General features: G+C 40.3%; 2 protein-coding genes across 2 annotated transcripts; both read left to right on the forward strand.

Moving 5' to 3' along the window:
- The first annotated feature begins 6,085 nt into the window (after positions 1–6,085).
- LOC117280933 (uncharacterized) lies at positions 6,086–7,159 on the forward strand. Its single transcript, XM_070179987.1, has 3 exons — positions 6,086–6,334; positions 6,580–6,849; positions 7,070–7,159. Exons 1-3 carry the CDS (start codon positions 6,086–6,088, stop codon positions 7,157–7,159), a joined length of 609 nt encoding a protein of 202 aa, XP_070036088.1.
- LOC104113868 (putative zinc finger protein CONSTANS-LIKE 11) lies at positions 7,156–7,703 on the forward strand. Its single transcript, XM_009624177.4, has 2 exons — positions 7,156–7,436; positions 7,580–7,703. Exons 1-2 carry the CDS (start codon positions 7,156–7,158, stop codon positions 7,701–7,703), a joined length of 405 nt encoding a protein of 134 aa, XP_009622472.4.
- The last annotated feature ends 7,727 nt before the right edge of the window (positions 7,704–15,430 follow it).

Genomic DNA, 15,430 nt, shown 5'->3' on the forward strand with positions numbered 1-15,430 from the left:
ATCCCGTTCGAACAAACACCTATCGATCTTCGGATGCAATTCTAATGAAAGGTTACGTTCGACCTGTTTAAAGAAACACCTATCGGCCCTCGGCCACAATACTAATGAAAGGTTACGTTCAATCTGTTCGAACTAACACCTATCGGCCCTAGGCCGCAATACTAATGAAAGGTTGCGTTCAACCGCATTTAATTGCAATCAAACAAACACCTATCGGCCTTCGGCTGCATCACAACACAAAAAATAGAAGAAACAATGTGTAACCAGCCGCAATGCCACGACCAGCCAAAAAATAACACCAACGAAGGAAAAAGCGAAACAGGCAAACAATAAAAGCAAAAACATACAAGTACAAAAGGTAAATCTCGGGAAGGGAAGGAAATGTAAAAAAAAACTTTGATATTTCATACTTAAACATTTTTACAAAGGCTCATGAAGACGCCGGTGAAAGTACATAAAAGGTTACAAGGCAAAAACAAAACTACTGATCGCCACCATTACGATCTCCAGTTCCTTCACCACCTTGGCCACCGATACCCTCGCCACCTCGATCACCCCACCTTCACCGTCCTCGCCCTCAGGATAAGCGGTGTCATACCAAGCATCCTCTTCAAGTCAATCTACGCCTTCATAATCCCCCTCATCGCCCTCAGGTGTAACTGGATCATACTCGCAAGCGACTCGATCTTCACGAGCCTTAAACACGAACATCCTTGAGGGCGACCTTGAAAAGGGACCCCGCCTTATGCAAATCTCGATACACATCTAACTGAGCCTCGGCGTAAATCCATTCCTTATACAATTCCTGAGGAACGTTGGGAATTTTCGAAGTACGAGAAGAAAAGGGCTACGCAAGCAGTTGAGCCTTCTCAGCTTCCAATGCGACCACCCGATCATGAATGAGGGCTTTATCCTTCTCTAGCTCTCTCACCCTCCCCTCTAGTCGATCTTCCTTAGCTTTCACCGTGGACTAGTCATTCTCCCGCTCGGCCTGTAGGGTGTTGTTCCCTAGCTCAAGCATCTCCAATTTCCTCTTAGCGTCCAAACGGAAAGATTTTGACTTCTCAAGCTCGCTCTGCTTCTCAGCAACCTCACCATTAAGGCCCTCTAGCTGAAGCAGACATTCTTCCAATTGCTCGCGCAGTTCGACCACTTGTGCTTGAAGGTCACTGAATTGGACCTTCACACCCCTGGTAACCTCAAGCTCCTCTTCCTTACTCCGTTATGTCCCCTCGAGGATGCTTCACTTCTCAATGGCCTTCACCAGGTCATCATCTTTCTCCTTCAACTCGTTTCGAAGAGCCTGCATGTCGCCATCCTCATCAAGTCGCCGATAAAACTCCCGGTACTTGTGTCGATACTCAAAGTACTTATTTTTCAATCTTACAAAAATTTCCCTATGCCTCTCCTCCTTTATGGCGCTCTCAATCTCCAAAATCATCGTCTGCGATCAGAAAAAGAAAAGAAGTGAGTCAGAAACAAAAATGCCCTGAAAAACAAAGACAAAAAGAGGAAAAGAACAAAACACTAAACACTCACTCTAAGGGCAATACCAGCAATGCTCCTCGATAGAGTAACGTCATCCAACTCTTTAAGAGTCTTACCCTCTATCTCGGAACAAAGGGGGCCGAGGATGGGGACCACATCCTCCGTATTCTTCAGCAAATCACGATCCATAGGGGTCACAATGGTCCTCGTAGACCCCTCCAACCTTATCTCAAGTTGGGTAAACGCTTCCTCTATCATATTCAGGTCACCCGCATCACTGTCCGAACCCATCTCATAGGCTTCCTCAGCAATGCCTTTGCCTTTCTCATTGGCCGGCAAAGAAGTATCATCAGCTGGTCGCGAAGTCGACAACTCCTCTTGCCATAAAGTATCGAGAACTCCAGTGGTTAGCTCTTCTGCCTCATTCATAACAGAAGGAAGAGACGTACCCACGTCGGCCTCCGCCAACCTCAAAATCTCAGACATCGGCCCGACGTTGTCCCCGATGATAATGGTCGCCGTCTCGTGAAGCGAAAAATCACCCTCCGTTAAGTCAACGGCCCGGGTGACCCCATCACTAGTATCTATGGACCTCCTCTTGCGAGGCATCAAATCTTCCTCACCAGCTACAAGCTCATCGTCTTTCTCTAAAATGGTATAATGAAGAGGCCGAGGAAGGAGCAGGATAAGACGCAACAACAGGGGGGACCAGGGCACGAGCAGAGGTAGCCACGGTCAAAGAAGGGATCGGGGCACGAGTAGAGGTCGACACAGTCGAGGAGGGAGCAGAAGGTGAGGGCTTAGTGTTTTTCCTCTTTCAGAACATGGGTGTTGGAGCTTTCTACCTCTTCGAGGACCCCCTAGCTGAAGGTAAGGAAAGTACAAAGGAAGAAGAAGGCTAGCCAAAGTAAACCAAAAGAAGAAATAACTAAGAGGCCGATGACAAGAACAATTTACTAGTCAAAGGGAGAGGAGGCCCAAACTTCTTGAAGAAACCCGACCACTCGCGTATCCCCACGATGTGAGGGAGGAGCCGACCTACCCAGCCAGAAATATTATCGAGCAAAGAGGGAGGTAAACAGTTAGTTGCACAAAAAAAGACAGAAGGTTAGAACCACGGCCAAACACGAAAGAAAAATTCGATACCTCCAAACAAGGAAGTTATATACTTACGAGTACAATTCCAAGCCTCGAGAAAACCATCGGCGTTGGCCACCATATCCTCAGTTCTAACAAAGAAAAGGTTGAACCAGAATTGGCGGTTAGCTTTGTCATCCATCTTCACCACCAAGTATTTACCTCCTTGGTGGCAAAGATTCAGCATCATGCCCCTATAAAAGCTGGGGGCGAACAGGTGCGTCAAATGTCGAAATACGAGTTCGACCTCGGCCAGCTCCGCAAATTTGGTGAACATCCTTATGAGTTTGTAAACATACGGCGCGAGCTGAGCCGTGAAAATGCCGTAATAGCGACAAAATTCCCCCGCCAGTAGAAATAGAGGAAGAGTGTAGCCGACGTGAAAGGGGTAGGCATAAAAGGCGCAATACCCAGGACAGTAGACCTGCACTGTGTCCCATTCGGCATGGATTAACTCGAAGTGATTGGGGAGGCCGTATTTAGCCTTAAGCTCTACCATATCGGCCTATGTTATCGCTGATTTAAAGGTTCCAGGGTTGACATCAGGCAAGTTGGAGAAATCAGACCTGGTATCGGGGTTGCGAGGAACTATCTCCTCCACCATTGGGAAGCTTCCATCCTCGGCGGCGGTGGGAACGTTCTCCGCGTGAGGGGGGAAAGACCATCGCTAGAGGGACCACATCACTTCTCTCACTAGACTCAAAAGGTATGTTAGACACTTTTTAACAAAAGAGAAAGAAGTATCAAATAATGGAGGATTAAAAACGATGGGAATCGCTGGAACAGAGGGGAAAAATGCAAAGTAATGGGAGAGAAAGAAGGGGATATAGGGTTTCGACACAAGAAACCTGAAAAATTTAAAGTTATATCCTAACATCCCTATTTACAAGGACTCAGGCACTAGAACCGAAAAATCAGCTCATCATTACATGGCACCAAAATCAAAGCGGCAGGTCCAATCAGGAGTCACATGCAAAATGAAGCAACACATCGGGAATACGCGTCATGGTGACGCATGGCGTCATGACATCACCCTGATTCGTGGACAGCATAACTCCAACAAACCGACCGTGAAATGAAGTGTTCGAGACTCGCAGCTCACGAAGGGCCACGTTGCCAGTTCACCACTATCATCACGACCCCCTCAACTCATCTAGTCATTTCGATCACAATGAACTAAATCCGCTCATCAAGCCCGCCTGAGACCGGCCTCAATATGCGGAGGGACTAACTGTACGGGTCAAAATCCTCCCTTAGAATATTTAGGTCAAGATAATACTACGGGAAGAACCCTCAAAACATCATTTGTTAAGATGGTCCGAGAAGCCGCAAAGCCTGTGGTCGAAGAGTCGACGAGAGTCGTAGTCAAGGCGTCAATAAGGGTCGAGGTCGAATACCGTTAATAGAGCAGTAACGGCTAGTTTTCAAGATAGGATATTAAAGGGAATATTCTCTGCATTTGTACTATTAGGTTTTTTTAGGAACATGCCCCATATAAATATAAAAAGAGACAATGATAGAAGGGGCATGTGACATTCATTTGTAAAAAAGACATTTTGACTTAAAGGATTATGCTCTCATTTGATACAAAGATCACCTTTTCACTGAAATTCTTGTCGACGCTTTATCATCAGATCTGAGAAATCCTTGATTATTTATTTGTCAATCACTGTCAGGAGGAAGATCCATTCATTCTACTCTCTATTGGGTGAACCATTCCTCCTATTTGCTTAAATGTCATTTATTGTTGTTCATTAAATATTATATACTACATTACTGTTCCTGATTTCCCAAAGCATTTATCACGTGATATTGTCACTGTTCGTCCAAATCTATATAGCATCAATTGCTCTTTTCGTAAACTAAGATCTAACGATATTATTGTTAGCTAAGATTAACCTTTGTTTACATAAATTTAATTATTTGAATCAAGATTTATATTTTTGGTCAAACAATTAGTTTATTTATCTTATTTCAGACTATTCAGTTTCTTTATTGTCATCGTATTTGAAGTTTGTTAAAAATAGTTAATAACTACATCTAGCGTTGGCTTGCCTAGAAAGTGAAATATTAGGCGCCATCACGGTCCTGAGGGTGGGAATTCCGGGTTGTGACAACTTCTACATCTCTGTTAGATTTTTTGTTTGCTTTTTCCTATTCTCTGCAACCTTATCCATTGGATCTCAAGATTAACCTTTGTTTATATAAATTTAATTATTTGAACCAAGATTTATATTTTTGGTCAAACAATTAGTTATTTACCTTGTTTCAGACTATTCAGTTTCTTTATTGTCATCGTATTTGAAGTTTGTTAAAAATGATTAATAACTACATCTAACGTTGGCTTGCCTAGCAAGTGAAATGTTAGGCGTCATTACGGTCCCGATGGTGGGAATTCAAGGTCGTGACAACTTCTACATCTCTGTTGGATCTCAAGAACATATCCATTGATTAATGTGCTTTTGCTTCTGTTAGTAGTTTAACAGAAGCGGGACGGATTCTACTTTCCTAGATCGTAAGTAAAATCTAAGATTTGAATCTTTTCTTCTTTTCCTTTTTTTTTTTTTGATAACCATGATATTCGGGCTAGTTTGTGTGCAGCTAGACTAATTCCACGGGTTACCTGCTAACTCGCACCGCATTTGAATCCATTCATATATGAAGAAGAATATAATATAGTCAAATTGCATAATTTTAAATATAGTTATTTTATGTCTATGTCCAGTTTTTCAGCTTGGATTAGGTTCTATTAATTTACGAATCAAAAGGTATTTAGAGCAAGGAAGAATTTTGGCCCTAGCCCAAATTTGGGCAGGGTGAAAAACAAACAAATGGATTTCAGATCACTTTCCCTCTCAAATTATTATTATTGCCAACTCTTCTCTACAGCTGTTTTGCTCTGCTCCATATTATTCTGCATCGAACTACTAGCATCCTACGGTATCAAATTATATGTTGTTGCTCACGTGCACCCACTGCCTCTTACGTGGTGGCACTTTTCATATTTATTTCATCAGTAAGATATTCATCTCTCGATGTCTATACTTTTCTGATTGATACTAACATTGTTTGAACCGAATCACAAAAATGTATCTGAATGATGCAGGATTCTGAGGTGATCTGGTGAAAATTTAAAAGAACATAAGATATCGTATTATGTTAGTTAAATGGAGCCTCTATGTGACTTCCGTGGGGTAGTGAAGGCAGTGGTGTATTGCACGTCAGATTTAGCAAGGCTTTGTTTGGATTGTGATGGATTGGTGCATTCAGCAAATTTTTTATCGCGAAGGCACCCTCGTTTACTTATTTTGCGAGAAATGCAATTCACATCCAGCTACCATAAAATGCCTGGATGATGAAATGTGCCTATGTCAATCCTGTGATTCCAATGGAAATGGCTGTAGGGGTACAGGACATCGACGCCAGAAGTTGAATTCTTATAGTGATTGTCCTTCGTCTGATGAGTTTGCTAAGATTTGGTCTGGAGTTGGTGAAATGCCTAAATAGTAATGTTAGCTTTGGTACCTCTTGTAGCTCACTGAGTGCCAATGAAAATAATTCCTCAACTGCATGTTTGGAGCTTAGAGGAAATGAATTAAGTTCCTTGGTTACTACTCCATCTCTCCCCATCCCTTCTAATCTCACTTACTTGACACCCTTCAATAGAGATTCAGTACCTCTCCTCCCCAATGAATTTAGTCTCCCAAAGGTTAAATATTCTTTTCTCGTCTTTTTTCCATTTTAATAATTTTTAGTACCATTTTTTCGCTCCCAAGTCTATGCACTCACCATGTAGAAAGAGTCAGATCATCAAAAGTAATTACTTGCTATAACATATTAAAATATACTGATAGTGATAGTGTATATACGTCAAGTCTTTCCACTAGGATGGCTGTAATATCGCTATCTCGCTAGAACGTGTTACTGATGTTATTTTTGTTTCCTTAAATGCAGCTAGGTTGTTCCAACATTAAGGATCTTGGATTTCAAGGAGGAGATAATCTCTCAGAAGCTATTGACTTGGATGACGCGGCATTGAGCTTTGATTGTGGTTACGAGATTTTTGGCAGTACACAACAAAGCCATCCAACATATACTAGTGAAAACAGCAGGGGTTTGGATTGCCTTGTCAAGGAGAGGAACTTATCGGTCACTGAATCTTTAAGTCATGCTGAAACTGCTCTAGAGGTTCTTCTCTGTCCTGCTGTTGTCTCCAACTATTCTGTCTTTCCTTTCTACTCAAAACCAAGTTTTAAGGAAGTCTCCATACAGTTCTGGCATTAGTACAGTCAACATTACACTTGTTTAAAACCTTTTGTTTTCAATATGATAATCAGTTTTGCTGATTTAATTTGCTACTAACAGTTGCTTAATTCATGAAGATGTATTTAACATTTTTTTTCCTTTGGCATGTGTGTTAATTATGATATCTTATTTTTTTTAGGCATCAGCTTCCGGACAAGAGTGCATAGGATTTCAGTCCTCACAAATAGCTGAAGCAGCTAGTTCAGTGAATCTGTTGCAGACGCAATGAGTGTCACAGCCAATTCTATGCTTATGAATTCCGGTTGCAATGGAAGCATATGTTTAGTACTTCCACATGGATCAGTCCATTCAAGCGTTTCATTGTCGCTCTCCAACATCACAGGTGAAAGTAGTGCAGCAACTGATTCTCAAGATTGTGGATTTTCGCCGGCCTCCTTTCTTACTGCTGAATCACCATGGGAGTTGAACTTGGATATGGAAACTAGTAATCGATCACAAAGGAAAAAGGCCAAGATGAGATATAACGAGAAAAAGAAAACCAGAACGTAAATAGATTCTACTGTTCAGTCATAGCATGCATGCACCTCAGTCTTAATTAGATGCATCATTAATTTGACAATAAGTGTTATTTCATGTAAATTATGACTTTCAGTTTTATTGACATGTTAATGTTATTGTTCATCCTCAGGTTTGGTAAGCAAATAAGATATGCTTCGCGTAAGGCAAGGGCGGATACCAGAGAAGGGTTAAATAGATTTGGTAAGGCTGGGGAAGCTTATGATTATGACCCATTAGCAATAAGGGATTTCTGAGCTCAGACAGCTGATTTTAGCCTCTTCTGCTTTGCCAGAGTATTAAGGTACTCCACTGTTACACCAACAACAACAACCCAATATAATCCCACTAGTGGGATTTTGGAGAGGATAGTATGTACGCAGACCTTACCCTTACCATGGGGTAGATAGGCTGTTTTCGATAGACCCTCAGCTCTATCCCTCCAAGAACTCCCCACCTTGCTCTTGGGGTGACTCGAACTCACAACCTCTTGATCAGAAATGGAGGGTGCTCATCACTAAATCAACCCACTTGTGTAGTCCACTATAAGTTACTCAAAATTATCAGTCCTTTTATATCAGAAGAGAGCCAAAAGAATGGAGCTTTGCAGAAGAAAATTAGCTAAATAATTACTCCATCCGTTCCAATTTATATGAACCTCTTTGACTGGACACAGAGTTTAAGAAAAAATAAAGACTTTTGGAATTTGTGATCCTAAACAAGTCAAAAAAGAGCCCATAGTATTTGAGTGGTTATAAAAGCTTCTCATTAAGGGTAGAATTGTAAGTTTAAACTAAATTATTTTCAAATTTAAAAAGAGGTCATTCTTTTTGAAACGGACCAAAATGGAAATAGATTCCCGTAAATTTAAACGGTGGGAGTAATAATGTTGTCAATGTGACAATAGAGACCAAAGCACATCTTAGTTATCGACTCCGGTGGAACTCTGAGTTTTTAATATAAAACATTTTGTTGCCAATTTTCTTGAGAGTTGAACATTCTGCAATCAATAATCGTGAGAAAAATCTATTCGAATAAGTCGCTTCTGTATTTACCACAACTTATCAAAATAAGCTCGCTAGTGACGCATACCAGATAGTTGTCGCGATTCTTTGATGGCCTTAACAGTTTCGGTATGAACATAATTTTTTCAAGGTTAATTAATTGAAATTTGTGTTGATTACGCAAAAGTCACTTTTTTGCTCTATTTATCACAAAAATCACTTTGGCCAGATTTTATAATACTTACTTGAAAATTCTATTATGTCCTTGACATTATAAATCCTCTCATTTATGTAATATCTTCTACATTATATACTGTATAATATATTTTTACCTATACTTATAATTAAAATAATTTAAATTATTTTATTTATTATTTTTATAATATATTCATACATTTAATTTTTTCTTGGCACTCAATTTGTTTAATCATATTCAAACATGAACATATTTTAAATATAAAAATGATAAAAATATATTTATTTTTTAATATTTATTTAAAATAATAAAAACAGATATGTTTAACAAATGATAGTTTTTTTTAGTCAATAAAAATTTTAAAAAAAATTTCAAAGATATTTGTATTTAATATTAAGTTTTTAAAGTTTTATTTGTTAATATTATTTATTTGAAAGTATTAATCTGATGTGTCATTTTTCTAAATGTGAGTATTGTATTGATTAAATTAATGTGTATGCCTTGGACGATAAATCAATGAGCGTTGGTTTTTTAGCTTTCATTAAACATATTTCATTAAGCATGATTAAGAACGAGGACTTGAGATTTGTTCATGGTAATGTTACTGACAAATTTAATAATGCTACTTATATATCTTGAAAATTAATATTAAAAAAAATTTAAATGTACGAATATATTATAAAAATAATAAATAAAATAATATTAAGTTATTTTAATTATAAGTAAAATACCTGGGTAAAAGTATATTATATACTATATAATATAGAAGGTATTACATAAATGGAAGAACTTATAATGTCAAGGGCATAATAGATTTTTCAGATGAAAGGTTTGTAAAAGCTGGTCAAAGTAATTATTGTGATAACTAGAGCATAGTAAAATGATTTTTGTATAATAAAAGAAAGATACGTGACTTTTGGGTAATAAATACAAAGTTGAATGATTTTTGTGTAACTAAAGAAAGAAAAATGACTTTTGGGTAATTGACACAAAGTTGAATAACTATACGTGAAATTTACTCTAACCTGACATTGTTTTATGATAACTTAATTTCATTATCTGAATAAATTATACCTGCACTTGAATAATTGCATTCCTCAGTCTGCATTCTTTGTTATGCTTACATTATCACAGACCATTCTTCTTTGAAATGCTTCCTTTTCGATGGTAACAGTTAAGAGCAAGGTTTGAAGATGAGAATTTGATATGAGTTTCAATAATCAAGAAGATTTCCTATTTATAGCTATAAGAAAAGAATTTGAATATAAATTCAAAGATAAATACAAAAACATACATATAAATTCTGCATCCACAAGTGAATAAAACATTACTTGTATGTCATTTTTCAAATAAACAATACCACGTTATTCCATTTGAACTCATGGATAAATGGTTTATCAGTGCAGTGGACACAAGGCATTAAATTATTGCATATTAAACTATATGAATTACTTTGTCTCGTGCACTTAACGTGCACCACAAGAAACAAAAGTGGGACATATAGTGCCTTCAACCATAGATAAATCGCGGGATTATTTTGGTACTAAAATCCCACATAAAATGCGGGATTATTTTACCCCCACTTACCGTTATGAGTATTAATTAATTCCAACAATAGTTTCTAGTAAAATAACAGGATTAACTATCCCATATATAAAAAAGCGGGAAAACAGAAATAGCCACCCAATTATTGTTCCTTACACCCCCTTTGTCGCGACTTCATTTCACCCTCCATAGTATGTCATGATGACACCTAGTCTCTAAGATTAGGTAAGCCTAACAGATTTGCGAAAATACATAATATAAAACTGATGCCCAATTCTCAACACATGAAATAATTATAAAACTGCCATTCAATAATTACAACTCCCAAAATCCGGTGGAAACAAGTCACAAGCTTCTAAGAGCAAATACTAAGTGTCTCTATACATCAGAGTCTAAAGAAAAAAAAAAGAAAACAACATAGTAAGGATAGATGGGGACTCCGAGGTCTGCGGACGCTGGCAGATATACCTTGAAGTCTCCACTTGCGGTCCAATTCACTGGTATCTGGTCTGGTGGGAAGAACCTGAATTTGCACAAAAAGATATGCAAAAGTGTAGTGCGAGTACACCACAATGGTACCCAGTAAGTGTCAAGCCTAAACTCGGTATAGTTGTGACGAGGCCAGGTCAGGGCTCTACTGGTTTAAAAAAAAGTAAGACAGAAGATATAATAATATTTTGAAATGACTGAGAATTTAAACAATAAGAAGTTTCAGAAAATATCAGCACAGTAAATGGAGGTAAACAACAGGGGCACTCCCGAGATACCGCCTCGTAGTCTCAAATGTAAATATGTACGACAAAGGGGGATCTCTCGAGGTACCGCCTCGTAGTCCCAAAGTAAATATGCAAGACAGGGTGATCTCCCGAGTAAATGCCTCATAGTCCCAAAGTAAATATGCAGTATAGGGGGATCTCTCGAGTAATCGCCTCATAATCCCAAGGTAAATATGTAGTACGGGGGAATCTCCCGAGTAAATACCTCGTAGTCCCAAAATAAATATGCAGTACAGGGGGATCTCCCGAGGAACTGCTTCGTAGTCCTAAAGTAAATATGCAGCAGGTAATCGAAGGAAACACGAATTTACAGCAAGAATCTTACAGTTAAAGATTTAGTTCAAATCAAGGAAAGTAGGTAATTCAACTAAGCATGTTGCACAAATTTCAAGTAAGAGTTAAGGCACGTAGACATATGATACTACGCTAAACATGATCACTGCATATGCTAAGGCGGCTCCGTTAATGAATTTTAAAGAAGACAACTCAGCACGTACCGAAATTTTCCATAGCTAGCCCGTGTACGCACTCGTCACCTCGCGTACACGGCGCTCACTTATCACAAATGGTTACAGCAGTACCAAAACCTAAGGGGATCCCCCCCCCCCCCCACAAGGTTAGACAAGTCACTTACCTCAAATCTCGCTCAATCAGTCAAGTAGTATGACTTTCCCTCGACTTTCCAACTCCGATCGACTCGAATCTAGACAAAATAGTTTCATACTATAAATATAACTATAAGAAACTAATTTAAGTAATGAAACTACGAATTTAGCAAAGAATCGAAAATTCGGCCCAAAAAGTCGACCCAGGACCACGTCTCGGAATTGGGTAAAAGTCACAATATACGAATACCCACTCGACCACGAGTTCACCCATACCAAAATTACCAAAATCCGATACCAAATCGTCACTCAATTCCTCAAATCAGCTCCCCAAATCCCTAACCTCAAACCCTCAATTTTCACCTTAAATATACACTAACTTGGTGGGATAATCAATGGGGAAACAAGATTATTGATCAAAAATAAACACAAGGGACATACCTCAAGAAACCCCTCAAAAATGCTCTCAAAAATCGCCAAGACTCGAGCTCAAAATGTCCAAAATCATAAAAATCACGAACCCTTGATTTAATATAGTCTGCCCAGGCTTTCCGCTTTTGCGGACCAAATTCCGCTTCTACGACATCGCTTCTGTGGTGAAATCTACGCATCTATGGAGTTCACTTAAGCTCCCCGATTCCGCACCTGCACCCAAATATCTGCATCTAGGGATACACTTCTGCGGTCCCTCGTCCGCTTCTACAGAAGCCTCGCCCATTTTCGCTTCTGCGGGCATGCACCTGCGGTCAACCTTGCGCAGGTGCGATTACACCAGAACCAGCCCAACACCAGAAGATCTTCTAAGTCCAAAAATAATCCGTTAACCATCCAAAACTCACCCGAGGTCCCCAGGACCTCAACCAAACTTACTAACAAGTCCTAAAACATTATACGAACTTAGTCGAGCCTTTAAATCACATCAAACAATGCTAAAAATACAAATCGCTCATCAATTCAAGCCTAATGAACTTTAAAACTTCAAACTTCTACACCCGACGCTGAAACCTATCAAATCAAGTCCGATTGACCTCAAATTTTGCACACAAGTCATAATTGACATTAAGTACCTACTCCAACTTTTGGAATCATAATCCGACCTCGATATCAAAAAGTCCACTCCCGATCAAACCTTCCAAAAATTCATTAAATTTCCAACTTTCGCCAATTGACGCTAAAATGACCTACATTCCTCCAATTCAACCTCCGAACATGCTCCAAAGACCAAAATCACCCCTACGAAGATATTGGAACTGTCAAAACTCCATTCCGGAGTCGTCTTCACACAGTTCGGACTACGGTCGATTCCTACGACTTAAACTTTCATTTTAAGGACTACGTATACCATTTTACTCCGAAACGAAAGACAAATCCTCCCGGCAAGTCACAAAACCAAAAAATGAAATAGAGGAAGCAATAAATAGGGGTTCGGGGCTAATTCTCTCAAAACGACCGGCTGAGTCGTTACATCCTCCCCCTCTTAAAACATACGTTCGTCCTTGAACGAGTATAGAGAGATACCTGAAGTGGTGAAAAGATGAGGATAACGGCTGCGCATATCATGCTCGGCCTCCCAAGTCGCCTCCTCGACCGGATGACCCCTCCACTGAACCTTCACTGAAGCGATGTCCTTTGACCTCAACTTTCGAACCTACCTGTCCAAAATGGCCACTGGCTCCTCAACATAACATAGGTCCTTGTCCAACTGGACTGAGCTTAAGTCTAACACATGAGACGGATCACCGTGATACTTCTGGAGCATGGAAACATAGAATATTGGATGAACTGTAGAGAGACTAGGTGGTAGTGCAAGTCTGTAAGCCACCTCTCCAACCCTCTCAAGGATCTCAGAAGGCGTGATATACCTAGGGATCAACTTTCCCTTCTTTCCGAACCTCATAACACCCTTAATGGGTGAAACCCAGAGCAAGACCCGCTCCCCAACCATGTATGCAACGTCGCGAACCTTATGATCTGCATAACTCCTCTACCTGGACTGGGCAGTGCGAAGTCGATCCTAAATCAATTTAGCTTTTTCCAAGGCATCCTGAACCAAGTCTGTACCCAATAGCCTAGCCTCGCCCTGCTCAAACCAATCCACTGTAGATCGACACCGTCTACCATATAAAGCCTTATACGGTGCCATCTGAATGCTCGACTAATAACTCGTGTTGTAGGAAAACTCTACAAGTGGCAAGAACTGATACCAAGCACCCCCAAAATCAATCACACATGCAATAGTGTGCTCAGACTGTCCGTCCGTCTGAGGGTGAAATGCTGTACTCTACTCCACACGAGTACCCAACTCACGCTGTACGGCTCTCTAGAACCGCGATGTAAACTGCGTACCATGGTCAGAGATGATAGATACCGGTATGCCATGAAGCCTGACAATCTCGCGGATGTAAACCTGAGCCAGCTGCTCTGAAGAGTAAGTAGTAACCATAGGAATGAAATGAGCTGGCTTGGTCAATCTATACACAATCACCCAAACAACATCAAACTTCCTCTGAGTCTATGGAAGCCCAACAACAAAATCCATAGTGATCCACTCCCATTTCTACTCAAGAATCTCTAACTTCTGAAGTAATCCACCCGGTCGCTGATGCTCATACTTCACGTGCTGACAATTTAAGCACCGAGCCACATATTCCACTATGTCTTATTCATCCGTCTCCACCAATAGTGTTGCCTCAAATACTGATACATCTTCGCGGTGCTCGGGTGAATGAAGTACCGCGAACTGTGAGCCTCTTGGAGAATCAACTCACGCAGCCCATCTGCATTAGGCACACATAGCCTACCCTGCATCCGTAATATGCCGTCATCTCCAATAGTGACCTTATTGGCATCACCGTGCTGAACCACGTCCTTAAGGACAAGCAGATGGGGGTCATCATACTGACGCTCCCTGATACGATCATAGATAGAAGACTGAGAAACCATAAAAGCTAAAACTCTGCTAGGCTAGGAAACATCCAATCTAACAAATTGGTTGGCTAAGGCCTGAACATCCAAGGCTAAAGGTCTCTATGCTACTAGTAGATATGCTAAACTACCCAAACTCTCTACCTTGTGACTCAAGGCATAGGCTGCCATATTGGCCTTCCTGGGATGATAGAGAATAGTGATGTCATAATCCTTAAGCAACTCTAACCATCTCCGCTGCTGCAAGTTAAGATCCTTCTGTTTAAATAGATGCTGCAGACTCTAGTGATCGGTGAAAACCTCACAAGGAACACCATACAAATAGTGCCGCCAGATCTTCAAGGCATGAACAATAGCTGCTAACTCAAGGTCGTGGACAAGATTGTTCTTCTTATACACCTTCAACTATCTAGATGCGAAGGTAATCACTCTATCATCCTGCATCAACACCACACCGAGACCAATGTGTGACGCATCACAATATACCATATAGGACCACGAACCGGTAGGCAACACCAACACTGGGTCAGTAGTCAAAGCAGTCTTGAGATTTTGAAAGCTCTCCTCATACTCCTCGGTCCACCTGAACGGAGCACCCTTCTGTGTTAATCTGGTTATAGGTGATGCAACAGACGAAAAACCCTCTACAACCCGACAGTAATACTCTGCCAAGCCAAGAAAACTCCGGATCTCCGTAGCTGAGGATGGTCTGGTCCAACTCTGTACTACTTCAATCTTCTTCGGGTCTACCTTGATCCCCTCACTCGATACTACATGACCCAAAAATACCACTGAGTCTAGCTAGAACTTACACTTCGAAAATTTTGCATACAACTTCTTCTCCCTCAAGGTCTGAAGCATAGTCCTCAGGTGCTGCTCATGATCCTCCCGACTCCGGGACTACACCAGAATGTCGTCAATAAACACAATGGC

Source organism: Nicotiana tomentosiformis, chromosome 7 (genome assembly GCF_000390325.3).
Source record: "Nicotiana tomentosiformis chromosome 7, ASM39032v3, whole genome shotgun sequence".
Taxonomy (NCBI): Eukaryota; Viridiplantae; Streptophyta; class Magnoliopsida; order Solanales; family Solanaceae; genus Nicotiana; species Nicotiana tomentosiformis.

What these genes read in the sequence shown, in the direction of transcription:
- LOC104113868 (XM_009624177.4), top strand. Translation starts at nt 7,156, where the DNA reads ATGAGTGTCACAGCCAATTCTATGCTTATGAATTCCGGTTGCAATGGA. An exon ending in GAGAAAAAGAAAACCAGAAC is followed by an intron (nt 7,437 to 7,579) that starts GTAAATAGATTC and finishes GTTCATCCTCAG; the next exon opens with GTTTGGTAAGCAAATAAGAT.
- LOC117280933 (XM_070179987.1), top strand. Translation starts at nt 6,086, where the DNA reads ATGAGTTTGCTAAGATTTGGTCTGGAGTTGGTGAAATGCCTAAATAGT. An exon ending in ATGAATTTAGTCTCCCAAAG is followed by an intron (nt 6,335 to 6,579) that starts GTTAAATATTCT and finishes CCTTAAATGCAG; the next exon opens with CTAGGTTGTTCCAACATTAA. An exon ending in CTGTTGTCTCCAACTATTCT is followed by an intron (nt 6,850 to 7,069) that starts GTCTTTCCTTTC and finishes TATTTTTTTTAG; the next exon opens with GCATCAGCTTCCGGACAAGA.